We start from the raw sequence: 15,420 nt of genomic DNA on the forward strand, positions 1-15,420 counted from the left end.
GAGTTAGAAATCTATCCAGTTGCACTAGCTTGTCTCGCAGAGACAGCAGGAGATAGCATTGCTGGTCCATGGCCAGCAGCAGGCGTGGTCACTGGAAACCCCCATCACCACAATCATATACTCCTCCCCTACCTCTGTCCCCACCGCTACCTCCTGGAGTGCTTCCTCCGGGATTTTCCCTTCTGCTCCACCTCCCCTCCTCACAGTCTCCTTCCCTTCCATCTCTTCCTCTCCCCTATATACTAACCCCATTTCTGCTCCTCCCTGTGCTCCTGCTCATGTTCCTGCCCCCACTCCCGCAGCTACTACCCATTGGGACAACTTTCACCCACTGCCCACTCACCCTGCTACAACCGCCCCTCCTTCCCCACCACCAAACACACGACAGTCGCCACCATGGAGCACCCACCCACCCTTCAAAGTGCCTCCAGCTCATACGAAGGGCCTGCTCCCACTACCTCCAACCAGTCTGTCACCCCTCCTCCCAGACCACTCCCACAAAAACCCTTCAAACACCAGAGTGCCAAACTTACCCCCACCCCCTCCTCCAAGAAACCACCACCCACGCCTCTTCCTTCTGATCGCCCTGTGGACACCACCCCTCTCCTGCTTCCCCAGCCCCCATTCTGCATACATTCATCCTTTCCAACCCCAATCCCAAATTCCTCGATGCCCTCACCCTCGTCCTAGAGATCTGCAAGTGTATCTCCAGTGCCCCCATTGGTCAGCTTATCCCCAGCAGAGACTCCATCCTTATCAAATCTCCCTCTCCCTCTTTTCACACTGGCCTCCTCTGGAAACTTTCTCACTTTTGGCCCACATGGTCTCTCACACCTTTCCTCACATCCTTCTCTCCCCATCAACCCTAAACCCCTCCTTATCATCTGCCAACCACTGTGATTACAAAGCTCAACCCTGTGCTCATAGAGGCAGAGGTGTTGGCAGAATTAAATGCCCAAATCGTCATGGAAATCTGCTCAGTCAGATGCATCTGTAACAACTCTGGCCCTACCTTCTTAATGTGTGTGTTCAGAGTCCGCCTCCTCTGTAGATAACCTCACTCAGGGAGCCCTTATTTTTAACCATCACCACCCTGTTAACCCCTCCTTTTTCCCTCCTCAATCCTACTGCTGCCAACACTGTCTCCTCTACGATGGCTACCTCACCCAAAACTGCAACCCCAACCCCCGCCCCTCCAACTTGCCCTCGTGCTTCCTCCAACAGTGTCCTAACCTCGCCTCTCCTCCTTCCTGCAACACCTGCTATGAATCCTGTCCCACCTACTCCTCCAAATGCAAAGCCAACCCCCCCCCCCCCCCCCCCACTAATCGCAAGCTTACTGTTCCTGTTCACACCATCGATCAGCCCAACCACCCCAACAATTCCCTCTGCCTGCCCCCTATGACTGCAGACATCTGTTTCCTGACCATGATCCTCCAGAATATCCACCCCAACCAATCCATTGCCCTTGCACCCTTGAGCAGATATCCCTTGCCACACACTCCATCTTCCATTTGAAAACCTACGCCACATACTCCCACAACCAGGCCCACTTCACTTTTGCCCACCTTGATACCCTCTTTCAAGCCTCTTTCCTCCTTCCTCCACTCCCTCGCACACCCCCCACCCTGGCACGCCAATAGTTATTGTCTCCTGTACCTAAACATTCGCTCACTCCCTGCGAACAAATACCTCTTCATGTATACCCTGTCCTAGCACCATGTCGACTCCTTCATCATTAATGAAATCTTCCTCCAACCTAACCATGTTGTCCACACCTCTCCTTCACTGTACTGACAGTCCCCTTCCCCTAGTGCAAGGTAGGACTGCTATTGGGCACCTCAAGCACATCTCTGTCTGGTCACAACCCCTGCTCAATGACCCGAACAAGCACCACATCCTCAGCATCTTTTTTCCCTCCCTCACTGTCACCTGTGCCACTTTCTGTGTCCATCCAGTAGTTCCTCTCCCCTATCAATTCATCTCTCATGTTGATCACACCTTCTCCACCTGTGTGATTGCTGCAGACCTCAACATCCACAGCTGAGACCCTGACACCCTTCGGCAGTGGCATCAGTTTCTTGCTACCCTCCAAGATGACCCACCCTGTTGGCCCCCCTCCCCCCCATAGCACACCTGTCCTGAAAGCAACTCCACCCCTGATGTCATCCTCACTTCCCCCAACACCCTTGGTCAAATCACTGCACATGTCCTGGACCCCATTGGTAGCAACCACCTTCCCAGTCCTTTTACCATCTCCTCAGCCCATTGCCCACCTCCTGCCTCCTGCTCTGCCATCCCTCCAAAGTCCACCCATGACTACCACTGATGATGATGATGATGATGATGATGATGATGATGATGATTGGTACTTGGGGCACTCAACTGTGCAGTTGTCAGTGCCCATACAAATTCCCAACCTGTGCTCAGCCCAATCTCACCACTTTTCATGAATGATGATGAAATGATGAGGACAACACAAACACCCAGTCATCTTGAGGCAGGTGAAAATCCCTGACCCCACCAGGAATCGAGCATGGGACCCCATGCTTGGGAACTGAGAACGTGACTAAGAGATCACAAGCTGCGGATGACTACTGCCAAGCTGACTGGGATGCCTACCGGGAGTCTATTGCCTCCCAGGTCCAAAGCCACCCACTTGCCTTTCAACATTCTGCTGACATCGCCCATGCCTCATCCTTCCTCTAAAGACCATCACTGACACTGGGGAGGCCCATGTTCCTACCAAACTTATCCACCCTCAAAGCCCTACTTTTCCTTCACAGGCCATCCTCCTCCTCCTCCTCCTCCTCCTCCTCCTCCTCCTCCTCCTCCTTCTCAAATCCTACTGGCTCTGCTGCTCCTTCTTCCACACCCATAACCGGGATACACTCCTCCGCCACTGGCAATTATGATGACACATCTGTAACCTCTTAACCCTCAATACCAACCAAAAATAAAATGATTTTGTGTGGTTCCATTTTTGTTTCACCACTGCAAACAGAATCCTTCATTATTGCTTTAGGTAACACAGCAATAAATTGTGTTGTCATATGTCCAAGTGAGCAGCAGTAATATAAAATACAAAGCAAGCTAGGTGAGAAAAAATGTAAGATCAGTTCCAAAAAAAGACCTCAGTTACGAACTAGCAACATAATCTCACATTGAGGCAGTTGTCTACAAGATAATTAGTGATCAAATAAGCAGCTGACTGAGATATGATGCAACTGCATTGCTTAATGCATCATTACTGTCTATTTAACACCTGTCCTTGGCAACAGATAGTTATAGTGAAAATTTATTTCATTATTGTTTAATAAAACAGTAGTTTATCTCATATTATGTAAGTTTATTTACTCCTTGTTTAAATAAACTAAGATTAAACTGTGATTTTGATCATACATGTCTTACCTTGGTAACATAAGAAAAGCTATTCCATGTGTGTGTACAAAGTGCACCACGCGCCCACTTGTGTTATGAGAAACGGTGTGCCCGCTCGAGGGTTAACAGCAAAAAAACACCAGGACTGGTGCCAGACATGTACACAACTTAATGCCACTGCCTCTCCATATGCTGATGACACTGACTTCCTGGCCCTGTATCCTACCCTTCAATGGTGCAACCTGTGGTTCCTTCGCACCAGCCCTTCCAAGACTTAGGCAATCGTCACAGGTCATACCTCGCCCTCCTTCCGGCTCCACAATTTGTCCCTTACCATTTATGATCATCCTGTCCACCTCACTCCTACCCTGAAGTACCTTGGCCTCACCCTCAACCGTCACCTCACCTGGCCTCTGCATCTCCTTATGATCCAACATAAAGCCCACAATAGGCTCCGCCTCCTGAAACTCCTGTCCAGCCAGGCATGTGGACTACATCCTTCCACTATCCTTAATACCTAGAAATCTTTGATCCATCCCATCCTTTGCTGTGCCAGTTTCACCTGGATTTCTACCCCACCTAGATTCTACAAAGCCCTCCAAATCCTTGAATGCCATGCACTCTGCCTTGCTTTCTGTATCCGCCTCCCTCCCCCACCCGGATCTTTTATGACCTCATACCCTTCCTACATCTTCTCCTTTTCCCTGAATAATCAGAACCCTGTACATTGTCCACAGATGATTCCTTCCCCCACCCCACCCCACCCCCTGGTGTCTCCTATCCTCTCCAAACCCCACCCATTGCCATGTCTTTACCATAGTGTCCCCTCTCTCTCTCTCCATCCCCACACCCTTTACCAATGTACCTTCCACAGCCTGCCCCTCCCAGATGATGAGCTTCGCCCTGGTATCTACCCCTCCTACGCACTCTAACCCCACCTTCCCCCTCCTCCTCAGGGCTCCCTCTCCCCTCCATTTCCGTTCCCCTGAGCGGTTTTTCCCTCCCTCCTACAGCCCCTTCTTATCCAGTGTACCGCTTCCATGTGTCTGCACTCCCTCATGGCTCCCTCTCCCTTCCCCCTCCTCCTCCCCCTCCCTCTCCCTTTCCCTCCCACCCATTACCTGCCCCTTAATGCATTACTGGACCCCTCTCTTTTCATCCCGCCCCCTCCAGCTCCACTCCCCTCCCTCAGCAGGTCTCTCCTGGCAGTTTTTACTCTTTGTCATGTGTGCTCTGCCTCATGCAGTGGTTTTACTAGCGCTGTTGTCTGGTGTGGATTTTTAATACTGTGGCCAACTTTTATAATGTACTATTGTATTTTTTGCATGCTATGCACATCCAAAACTGTGTTTCTCATGTCTGTAATGTCCCTCAGCTGAAGAGCTGCAGATTGTACCACTGCCAGCCCTCCCCTGCCCATCTGGGGTGCAACAAATCGCAATAAAGAAGAAGAATAAGAAGAAGAAAAAATAGAGCAACACTAGGACAGAGGGTCACTGGCTATACTGGCTGGAGAAACTGTCTAGTGCTAGACTACTATTGAAAGTATTCTCTCTACATCCAGTAATTATTGATGAGACTAGCTAGAGGTACTCTCTGGCACTCAATCAATGGCAACTACCCCTCCCCCAACTTCCATGCTTCACAGCCAGAGGAAAAAGTTGAATTTTCACACTGATTCTGAATTTCCCGCCAATAGGAGTAAGGGAATTAGACTGCATTAGTATTCTGGGTCAGTCATCTTAAGATTGTGATATTATAGTTAGACTGTGCCAGTATTCAAAAGAAGATGGAATAGAGTATCCTACGTCCATCCACATGGAGATATTGAAACTGAACTTTTATAAACAATAAATATATCATCATCATCAGCACGTCCTTTGCGGTGCAATATAATTAGCATTCGAATTTACCATGAATGTTTGAATTTCCCACCAATTTTGTATTTCCTGCCAGTTTTTCAGGTAGGGGAATAGGAGGGAGGGTGTAACTAATTGATCAATTTAATTAGTCAATTAATTTGATATCAAATTTGAGTTAGAACCCCTTCTTTTATCTACCAAACTTCAAATGCAGGTTTGATCTCCAAGATGAAGGACTGGGGATTCTCCAGAAGGGAGGGAGGACTGGGGATCTCCAGAAGGGAGGGAGTAATTAATTGATCCATTAATTTGATATCAAAAGTGGTGCAGAACTGGCTTCATCCCACTATTAGTGAGAAAAACACGAAAGAGTTTTGAAAGGCCTAAGATGCAAAATGATACCTAGAACAGACAACACTGCCTCAGAATTACTGAGATAAATACTAGAACATACCATGACAAAGAATTCATTTGGTATGGAGGATGCACTGCATGCATTAAAGTTGTATGAACATCTACATCTAACCTCTGCAAACTGCTGTGAAGTGCATGGCAGAGGGTACCAGTTATTAGAGATTCTTCCTGATCCATTCACATATGGAGTGTGGGAAGAATGACTGTTTAAATGCCCCTGGGAAAAAAGAACTAGGAGGAGGTGGATGTGAATTTGCTATCTTTGTCTTCACAACTCAGATCTCGTAACACTATCAGCTATGCTATAATGCTATAATACAATCTGATATTTATTACGTCGACAGAAAGTTCTGGCAGAATGGAAATATTTTAGGAGTAAAGAGGCAATGACTCACCAAATATCATTATAATGTGTTACACATTTTAGAGATAGATATCAATTGTGATAGATGTTGTTATCTTCATGTCAAAGATAAGGACCTCCAACTGTGTGTGTGTGTGTGTGTGTGTGTGTGTGTAGTTTGAAATGTGGCTGTCTGCAAGTCAGTGCCTTCCCTATGTGATGACTGGCAATCGATTGCAATTAAAAATGCTGTTAGCCTTAGATTTTCTATAAAAAGGCTCTTTTTCATAAAAATCATTATTGTACTTTTCTTTTTTTGAAAACCGTCCTTTTAAGTTGTACTGTATTTTCACAATTGTTCCAGAGTTTTTCAGTGCCTACTAATAAAATTTTAAGTGTATCCAAGGTTCTCGGGTGTCCAGCCAGATCCGATCGTCGAAGTTCCACGATATTTCGGTGAATAACCGTTCTGCCATCATCAGGTGGTGCTGATGGAATGATCTGTCTGCGCTGTGCCCATGGTATTTATCTCCGCAGGGTCCCGAGTCATACCCCAGGGTGGGGGTGGAGGTAGCTGCAGCCTCGCCCGGTGGTAGGTGCAGTTCATCTCTGTCCGCCGTGGCGGAAGGATCTTGTGTCCGCTTGCGCCGTTGCTCTTTGATGGTGTTTAATAATGGTTTCCAGGCCTTGCTAAGTTGAAACCCAGTGTCCATGTTGAGTAGGTTATCTGTTACCCGAATTTCTATGGCTTCCTTGTAGATACTGGCCCAGTAGGCACTTGTGGCAGTCAGGATTTTGCCTCTTCGAATTTCGCTGTGTGTCTGGTTCCAATGCAGTGTTCTGCTAGGGCCAAATGGCTGGGTTGGTGTAAACAGGTGTTCCTTGCATCGGTCCTCGACTGTGTGAACTGTTTGGCCAATGTAGGATTTGCCACAGTCGCATGGGATTTTGTATACACCCACATTCTTAAGGCCCACGTCATCTTTTGCTGTTCCTAGCAGGTCACGAATCTTTGCTGGTGGTCAGAAGACTGTGTCAATCTTGTGTCGCCTTAACAGTCTCCCTATTTGATGCATCACATATGCATGCCTGCAGCGAATCGTATTAAGCGAAGTGCCAGTCTGGCCCTGGTCAGGGAGAGGATTCACTACACCCGTCTACAACTCAACAAGATTGCCAAGGAGCTGCTGCATCTTCACCTATGATTATCCTCCGTACTCCAAGATCACTCCTGGGAATGGGTGGACGGTGTTACCTGGGCCCAGGCAGACTGTACCCACCAGAAATCCATGGAGAAGCAGATCACCAAGTTTGCACGACTACCTGGCAAACCAAAAATGAGATAGTGCCCATTAGGCCGACTGTGGTTAACCTCACGGGTAAACCACTCGACAGCGCAGCTACAGCTGTAGTTGAAAAAGGACTCAATTTCACACCGACACCTGCATCTCTACCGTTCATTGAAATAATCTCTTCAGTAGAATAGGCAGTCCGTGGCTTACCAGATGACAAAGCAGAAGAAATCAGAAGGGAAACTTGCCGGATTGTTTCAAGGGCAAAACCGGCCAGAAGCAACATCTCGGGAGCAGAAAGAGCAGCACTATGAGCCCTCAGAGACAATAAGGAGATAGTCATTCTTCATGCCAACAAAGGAAATGCCACAGTCATCCTTGAGAGATGTGACTATGAACAGAAGATGCTGCAATTGCTAGACAATCCAGCATATCGGAAAATCAATGCAGACCCGACCAGAAAGATACAACAAAGCACCGCCACCTTGCTGAAAAATGGCACGCTCGAGGACAAGGACATCAAAAGACTTGGCCAATGTTTGGCGGTAGCTCCAAGGATATATGGTCTCCGGCTGGAAGATTCTCTCCACTTAATCAGTGAGAAATTCGGGCCTTAACTGACACAACTGTTCAGGCACGAGTTAACATCTATGTACTTTGTCTTCAATGGTCAATACTATGAGCAGACCGACAGAGTAGCCATGGGGAGCCTGCTCTCCCCAGTGGTGGCCAACCTGTTCATGGAGAGCTTCGAAGAGGAAGCACTGGAAGCCGCCGAACTGAAACCTGTATGCTTCTTTCGCTACGTGGGTGACACATTCGTCATCTGGCCACATGGACAGGAAGAGCTACAGATTTTTCTACAACATCTAAATTTGGTCCACAGTAACATTCTGTTCACCATGGAGACTGAAAAAGATGGAAAACTACCCTTTCTCGATGTCCTAGTGGAACGTAGGTCTGATGGTCACTGGGTCACAGAGTGTACCGAAAGCCTACACACACTGACTTGTACCTACATGCCTCCAGCTCCCACTATCTGCCACAGCTTAATGGAATGGTCAACACCTTGGTACATGGAGCACACTAGATCTCTGATGAACAGAACTTACCAACGGAACTCAAACACCTGGAGACCGTGTTCCGCAAGAATGAGTATGGCAACCGCCAAATCCAAAGGGCCTTCCAACAACAGAAGTGCAGCAAGAACCGAGATGAAGAACAACCCAAAGAAGAGAAGCAAGCTCTGGCCTTTCTGCCGTTTGCTGGCAACATGTTATCAAAAATAGGGAGACTGTTAAGGTGACACAAGATTGGCACAGTCTTCTGACCACCAGCAAAGATTTGTGACCTGCTAGGAATGGCAAAAGATGATGTGGGCATTAAGAAAACGGGCGTATACAAAATCCCGTGTGACTGTGGCAAATACTACATTGGCCAAACAGTTTGCAAGGTCGAGGACCGATGCAAGGAGCACGAACGTCACACCCGTTTACGCCAACCCAGCCATTCGGCCCTAGCAGAGCACTGCATTGGAACCAGACACACAGCAAAATTTGAAGAGACAAAAATCCTGACTGCCACAAGTGCCTACTGGGACAGTATCTACAAGGAGGCCATACAAATTCGGGTAACAGATAACCTCATCAACAGGGACATCGGGTTTCAACTTAGCAAGGCCTGGAAACCATTATTAAACACCATCAAAGAGCAAAGGCGCGAGCGGACGCGAGATCGTTCTGCCACAGCGGACGGAGATGAACTGCGCCTACCACCAGGCATGGCTGCAGCTACCCCCACCCCTCCCACCACGTGGCGCCCCACCAACTGCCCACGTCGGGGTACAACTCAGGCCCCTGCGGACATAAATACCACGGACACAGCGCAGACAGATCATTCCATCAGCACCACCTGATGATGGCGGAACGGATATTCACCGAAATATTGTGGAACTTTGAAGATCGGATCCAGCTGGACATCCGAGAACCTTGGATACAGCACATTCGCCGGGAAAGCCACAGATCACATAAAATTTTAAGTGTTTGACTCTGTACATCAGTCCTACATATTACAGGTGTGACGCATGAGACATGAATTCCATGTCCCTAATAGTCAGTACTGTATGAGTGAGAAGGAGCTTATCTTTTGCACTCACTGCGTAACTTATTGTGAGCACTGGAGACTTGTCTTCCTGCCTATCTTCAAAAGTGGCGACAAGAAAGTGGGCGGATAGTATATGATCTGTTGACACTAATTCGCTAAGACTATCCAATGACTTTTACCATGGTAGTTAGGTGCTAATGGAATAGTGATGGCAAGTTGTCACAAAATTCCAGTGTTTCCAATCTGGAATAAAATATTACAGCCATAGGTGAAACAAAGCAAGTGGTAAACATATATTAAAGCATTTCCTGACTTTGTTAATGACCGTCCAGAAAGAAGTCTGATTATAAAGTGTATGTAGTTGTAGCATTCAAATAATTGTCAGGAAAAATTTTTTTTAGGAAATATTCTTCCTCCAAGCAATATGAACAAAAATAACAGAATACTGTATATAACACAGTTAAAATAAATTGTACTTGTGTTTGGTTCTGAAGTGATGAAAGAGGATAAAGGATAACATGTGGGGAGGTAAATAATGTGGACCTGTATGTTTAACTGCAGGTGTATATCAGCCTCTAACTGATTTCAGTTTCCCTCTTATGTTGATATTTTTCCATCATCTACTGTTGTTGTCATTGTTGTTGTTATCCAACACGCAGATTTTGGTGTCAAATGTCTTCTATTACATAAATTCAAATCATCATCTATTGCAATGACAATCATAAAACCTGTGAATACAATGAACAAGATTTGATGCACATAAGTAATTAATTTAGAACAAAATCCAATGTATAGGTAGATTTTTTTAACTGATCAAAACAAGTTAAATGATAACTCATCTTGACGAGATAATAGTTATTCAAATGTTATGGTTAGGTGACCTTATGACAACAGATGAATGTGAGTGTGGCACGTAAAATCTTTTATCCCTTATCCAGTGACATAAAATGCCTGACAGACAGAAAAGTAAAATTTGTACACAAACTGAAAAGTTTCTCCTTGACAATGCGTTCTAATCTGTAGAAGAATTTCTATTATTTGCAATGTGTTAAAGGTGGTAATAATAATAATAATAATAATAATAATAATAATAATAATAATAATAATAATAATTTCCGTGGAGGCCTCCGGTATGTTCTGCCAGTCGTAAAAGGCGACGAAAAGAACAAACCACTAATAGGGCTAACCCCCCTTTTAGTGTGATTAGTTGGTTCAGGACAGAACTAAAGAAGCCTCGGACAAGTGCCGTCATAGTCGGGGACGACGCTTAAACCCTATGCCCGCCCACAATGGTAACGACACTGCTAGCCAACTGGAAAATGATTCAAATTCAAATAGAGGTGTTTTGCAGGATATGCTTCCTGCAACCACCCTAGAAGGAAAACAAAGACAGAGGATGAGATGGTCAGATGAAGTTAATCGACACCTCATGTTCTGTTATTACCAAGCAACAAACCTAGGAACCAACACAACTGGATACAGATCACAAGTATACACAACATTTATTACCAGATACCCAGAATTAAAATTTTTAACAGAACAACGACTAGCTGATCAGATCCGTGTAATAATCAAAAATAACAGGATACCCCAGTCAGAATTTGAAAACATCAAACAACAAGTACAACAAATACTGGAACAAAATAATGTGCAATCAGAAGAAGAAGAAAATACAGTAATGGACTCAAACATCCCAGAGCAAACAAACAAAGAACAACACGCATCAATTAAACAGTCAGAGGAAAACGAAATCTTAAGACAGCCGCCAGAACAAGCACAAATAGAACACGAAGTGACACACATGTTAGATATAGAAGAAAAATTTCAGCTGACATATATAGAATACAAAGACACAAATACAGACGTTTAGACCATTCTTGCATAGACCGCCAAATAACCCACAAGTCGAAACAACAATAAAAACTATCAACACAATCATACACAACAAAATAAATGAAAACACAACTATGGAAGAGTTACAACTACTGGTTTATATAGGAGCACTCACTACACTAAATATACACACTAGGCAGAGATCAGAACCAACCAACACACAGAAGAAACCCACCAAACCAGCATGGCAACACAGGCTACAGATCAGAATAGAAAAACGCTTTCGTTCGGTAAGTCACCTCATCTTTGATTTCATATATAATTTTTCCCACGTGGAATGTTTCCTTCTATTATATTAAATTATTTAACAGTTACATTGCAGACCCATACACATTCCCTGATACACTTACACATGGAATAACTTATCTGAAACCTAAAGATCAAGCAGACACAGCAAACTCAGCTAAATATCGCCCCATAATATGCCTACCAACAATATACAAAATATTAACTTCAGTCATTACTCAGAAATTAATGACACAAACAACACAGAACAAAATTATAAATGAAGAACAAAAAGGCTGTTGCAAAGGAGCACGAAGATGTAAAGAGCAACTGATAATAGATGTAGAGGTGACATATCAAGCTAAAACTAAACAAAGGTCACTACACTATGCATACATTGATTACCAAAAAGCTTTTGATAGTGTACCCCACTCATGGTTACTACAAGTATTGGAAATATACAAAGTAGATCCTAAATTGATACAGTTCCTAAACATAGTAATGAAAAATTGGAAAACCACACTTAATATCCAAACAAATTCAAATAATATCACATCACAGCCAATACAGATTAAGCGTGGAATATACCAAGGAGACTCATTAAGTCCTTTCTGGTTCTGCCTTGCTCTGAACCCACTATCCAACATGCTAAATAATACAAATTATGGATACAATATTACTGGAACATACCCACACAAAATCACACATCTGCTATACATGGATGATCTAAAACTACTGGCAGCAACAAATCAACAACTCAACCAATTACTAAAGATAACAGAAGTATTCAGCAATGATATAAATATGGCTTTTGGAACAGACAAATGTAAGAAAAATAGCATAGTCAAGGGAAAACACAGTAAATAAGAAGATTACATATTGGATAACCACAGCGACTGCTTAGAAGCGATGGAAAAAACAGATGCCTATAAATATCTAGGATACAGACAAAAAATAGGAATAGATAATACAAATATTAAAGAAGAACTAAAAGCAAAATATAGACAAAGACTAATAAAAATACTGAAAACAGAATTGACAGCAAGAAACAAGACAAAAGCTATAAATACTTATGCTATACCAATATTGACCTACTCATTTGGAGTAGTGAAATGGAGTAACACAGACCTAGAAGCACTCAATACACTTACACGATCACAATGCCACAAATAGAGAATACATCACATACATTCAGCAACTGAAAGATTCACATTAAGCAGAAAGGAAGGAGGAAGGGGATTTATCGACATAAAAAAACCTACATTATGGACAGGTAGACAATTTAAGAAAATTCTTTATAGAACGAGCAGAAACTAGCAAAATACACAAAGCAATTACTCATATAAATACATCGGCTACACCACTGCAATTTCATAACCACTTCTACAACCCTTTAGATCACATAACATCAACAGATACGAAGAAAGTAAACTGGAAAAAGAAAACACTACATGGCAAGCACCCGTATCATCTAACACAGCCACACATCGATCAAGACGCATCCAACACATGGCTAAGAAAAGGCAATATATACAGTGAGACGGAAGGATTCATGATTGCAATACAGGATCAAACAATAAACACCAGATATTACAGCAAGCATATTATTAAAGATCCCAGTACCACAACAGATAAATGCAAACTTTGCAAACAACAAATAGAAACAGTAGATCACATCACAAGTGGATGTACGATACTAGCAAATACAGAATACCCCAGAAGACATGACAATGTAGCAAAAATAATACATCAACAGCTTGCCTTACAACATAAACTTATAAAACAACATGTTCCCACATACAAGTATGCACCACAAAATGTACTGGAGAATGATGAATACAAATTATACTGGAACAGAACCATTATAACAGATAAAACAACATCACATAACAAAACTGACATCATACTCACCAATAAAAAGAAGAAATTAACACAACTAATCGAAATATCCATACCCAATACAACAAATATACAAAAGAAAACAGGAGAAAAAATTGAAAAATACATCCAACTGGCTGAGGAAGTCAAGGACATGTGGCATCAGGATAAAGTTGACATTATACCAATTATACTATCAACTACAGGAGTCATACCACACAATATCCACCAGTACATGAATGCAATACAGCTACATCCAAACTTATATATACAACTACAGAAATCTGTAATTATTGACACTTGTTCAATTACCCGAAAGTTCCTAAATGCAATGCAACATATACCGTACAGTTAAAAGGAAGTCACGCTTGATCAAGGTCCGCGTCACCTTCCATTTTTAACCATACATATCGTCTGAGACAAGAAATAAATAATAATAATAAAACTATCTGTAAATGTTCAGCATATAAATGCATTTACAAATTAATTTGCAATGTTAATGTAAAATGACTCATTGCACATCATTACAATTTACCATACAAATGACCCATGGAATATGAAACTAAATGGTTAAAAACTAAATAGCTAACACACACAAAGATATTATTGTGTTTTTACTTTTATGTTACAGAGATTCTGGCAGTGTATACTTTTGCTAACTGGAGTTATCACACAGTGCCAGGGAGCTAACATTCTGTCAGTTATGTCAGTTCCAAGCAAGAGCCACATGGTCTTTTTGTCACCACTGCTTCATGAACTAGCACAGAGAGGACATAATTTGACTGTGATTAGTCCATTCCCACAGTCTCCCCCGGTCAAGAACATATGAGATATTAAATTGAACGTCACAATGGACAGTTTCCATAAGTAAACCAGTGTTAATATAAAGTATATATACATAGTAGAATAAAACTCATATCTGATGTACAGCATTACCTATTATTGCCTCACTTTATTATTTACAGGAAAAGAGAGAAACATGTCCCTGTTTGAAATGGGTGAAGTTAACCCATTTATTTTACTTCTCTTCTCTAGCACCATTGGAAGTTCAATGTGCAAGAATGCTATCAGTACACCAGAAGTACAAGATCTAATAACATCCAATAATCAGAAGTTCGATCTCCTCATGGCTGGAGTTTTCACAGAGTGTTTTCTTGGATTGGCTCACAAGCATAATGCCAGTATTATACAACAAATTCCTAATACTCTAGCATTTGTGATGGGTGATGCAGTTGGCAATCCTGCTGCATATGCCTACATTCCTGACATAATGCTTGATATTCCTGTGAATATGAATTTTTTACAACGGACATTAAACAGTGTGTATGGGCTCCTTGTTGAATTACTGTGATTCTTTGTTTATGTGCCCAATCAACAAGAAATTATGTTGTCATATTCTAAGAATATTGATAATTTACCATCTGTTGAGAAATTGTTCAAAAGCAGTTCCCTGGTTCTCATCAACAACCATGAAAGCATAGGCCTTTCTAGGCCACTAACACCAAATACAATTCAAGTTGGAGGAATGCATATTAAACCTGCAAAAGATCTTCCAAAGGTGAATATAAGATCGATATCCAACTAAAGCAATTTTGCATGCAATATCCAACTAAAGCAATCTTGCATTTCCTGTTTGATTGATTTAATACTGAAATTTTTGTATGTCTCTTGAAAATAAAAGTATATATTCGGTAAACAGTTGGCCTCGAAATCCAAAACTTTATTTTATTGCTTATGTTACATATTCATAGTTGAAAATTTCATTTTTAATGCCAAAGCTGTATTTTACTTCTGAAAGTATACAGAAATGGGAATTTTGAGTCAATGCACACATTAGAGGATACAGTATTTCCCTGTGTGGGGACTCTACAGAAATAACAGTGGAAAATTGGAAAAAAAGTGACTATTTAGCCAAAGTTACTTAGGGCCCAACAGACAGATCCATTGTAAAGTTGTATGAGAAGTAGTAGTGTACTGTAAGTAGCCTCTGTTGTCACAGATGTAGGTAACTATTTTCTTGGAAAAATAA

General features: G+C 42.8%; 1 protein-coding gene across 1 annotated transcript in view; it reads left to right on the plus strand.

Annotated features, from left to right (window-relative positions):
* Positions 1 to 2,315: 2,315 nt before the first annotated feature.
* Positions 2,316 to 15,420, plus strand: part of LOC124596467 (UDP-glycosyltransferase UGT5-like) — a 59,713-nt gene continuing 46,608 nt past the window's right edge. Inside the window, exons 1-3 of the mRNA XM_047135610.1 lie at positions 2,316 to 2,368; positions 14,427 to 14,676; positions 14,794 to 14,949. Coding sequence (XP_046991566.1) covers positions 2,316 to 2,368; positions 14,427 to 14,676; positions 14,794 to 14,949 — 459 coding nt within the window. The remainder of the gene's footprint in view (positions 2,369 to 14,426; positions 14,677 to 14,793; positions 14,950 to 15,420) is intronic.

The sequence above is a fragment of the Schistocerca americana genome, chromosome 1 (assembly GCF_021461395.2).
Source record: "Schistocerca americana isolate TAMUIC-IGC-003095 chromosome 1, iqSchAmer2.1, whole genome shotgun sequence".
In the NCBI taxonomy this organism is placed as follows: Eukaryota; Metazoa; Arthropoda; class Insecta; order Orthoptera; family Acrididae; genus Schistocerca; species Schistocerca americana.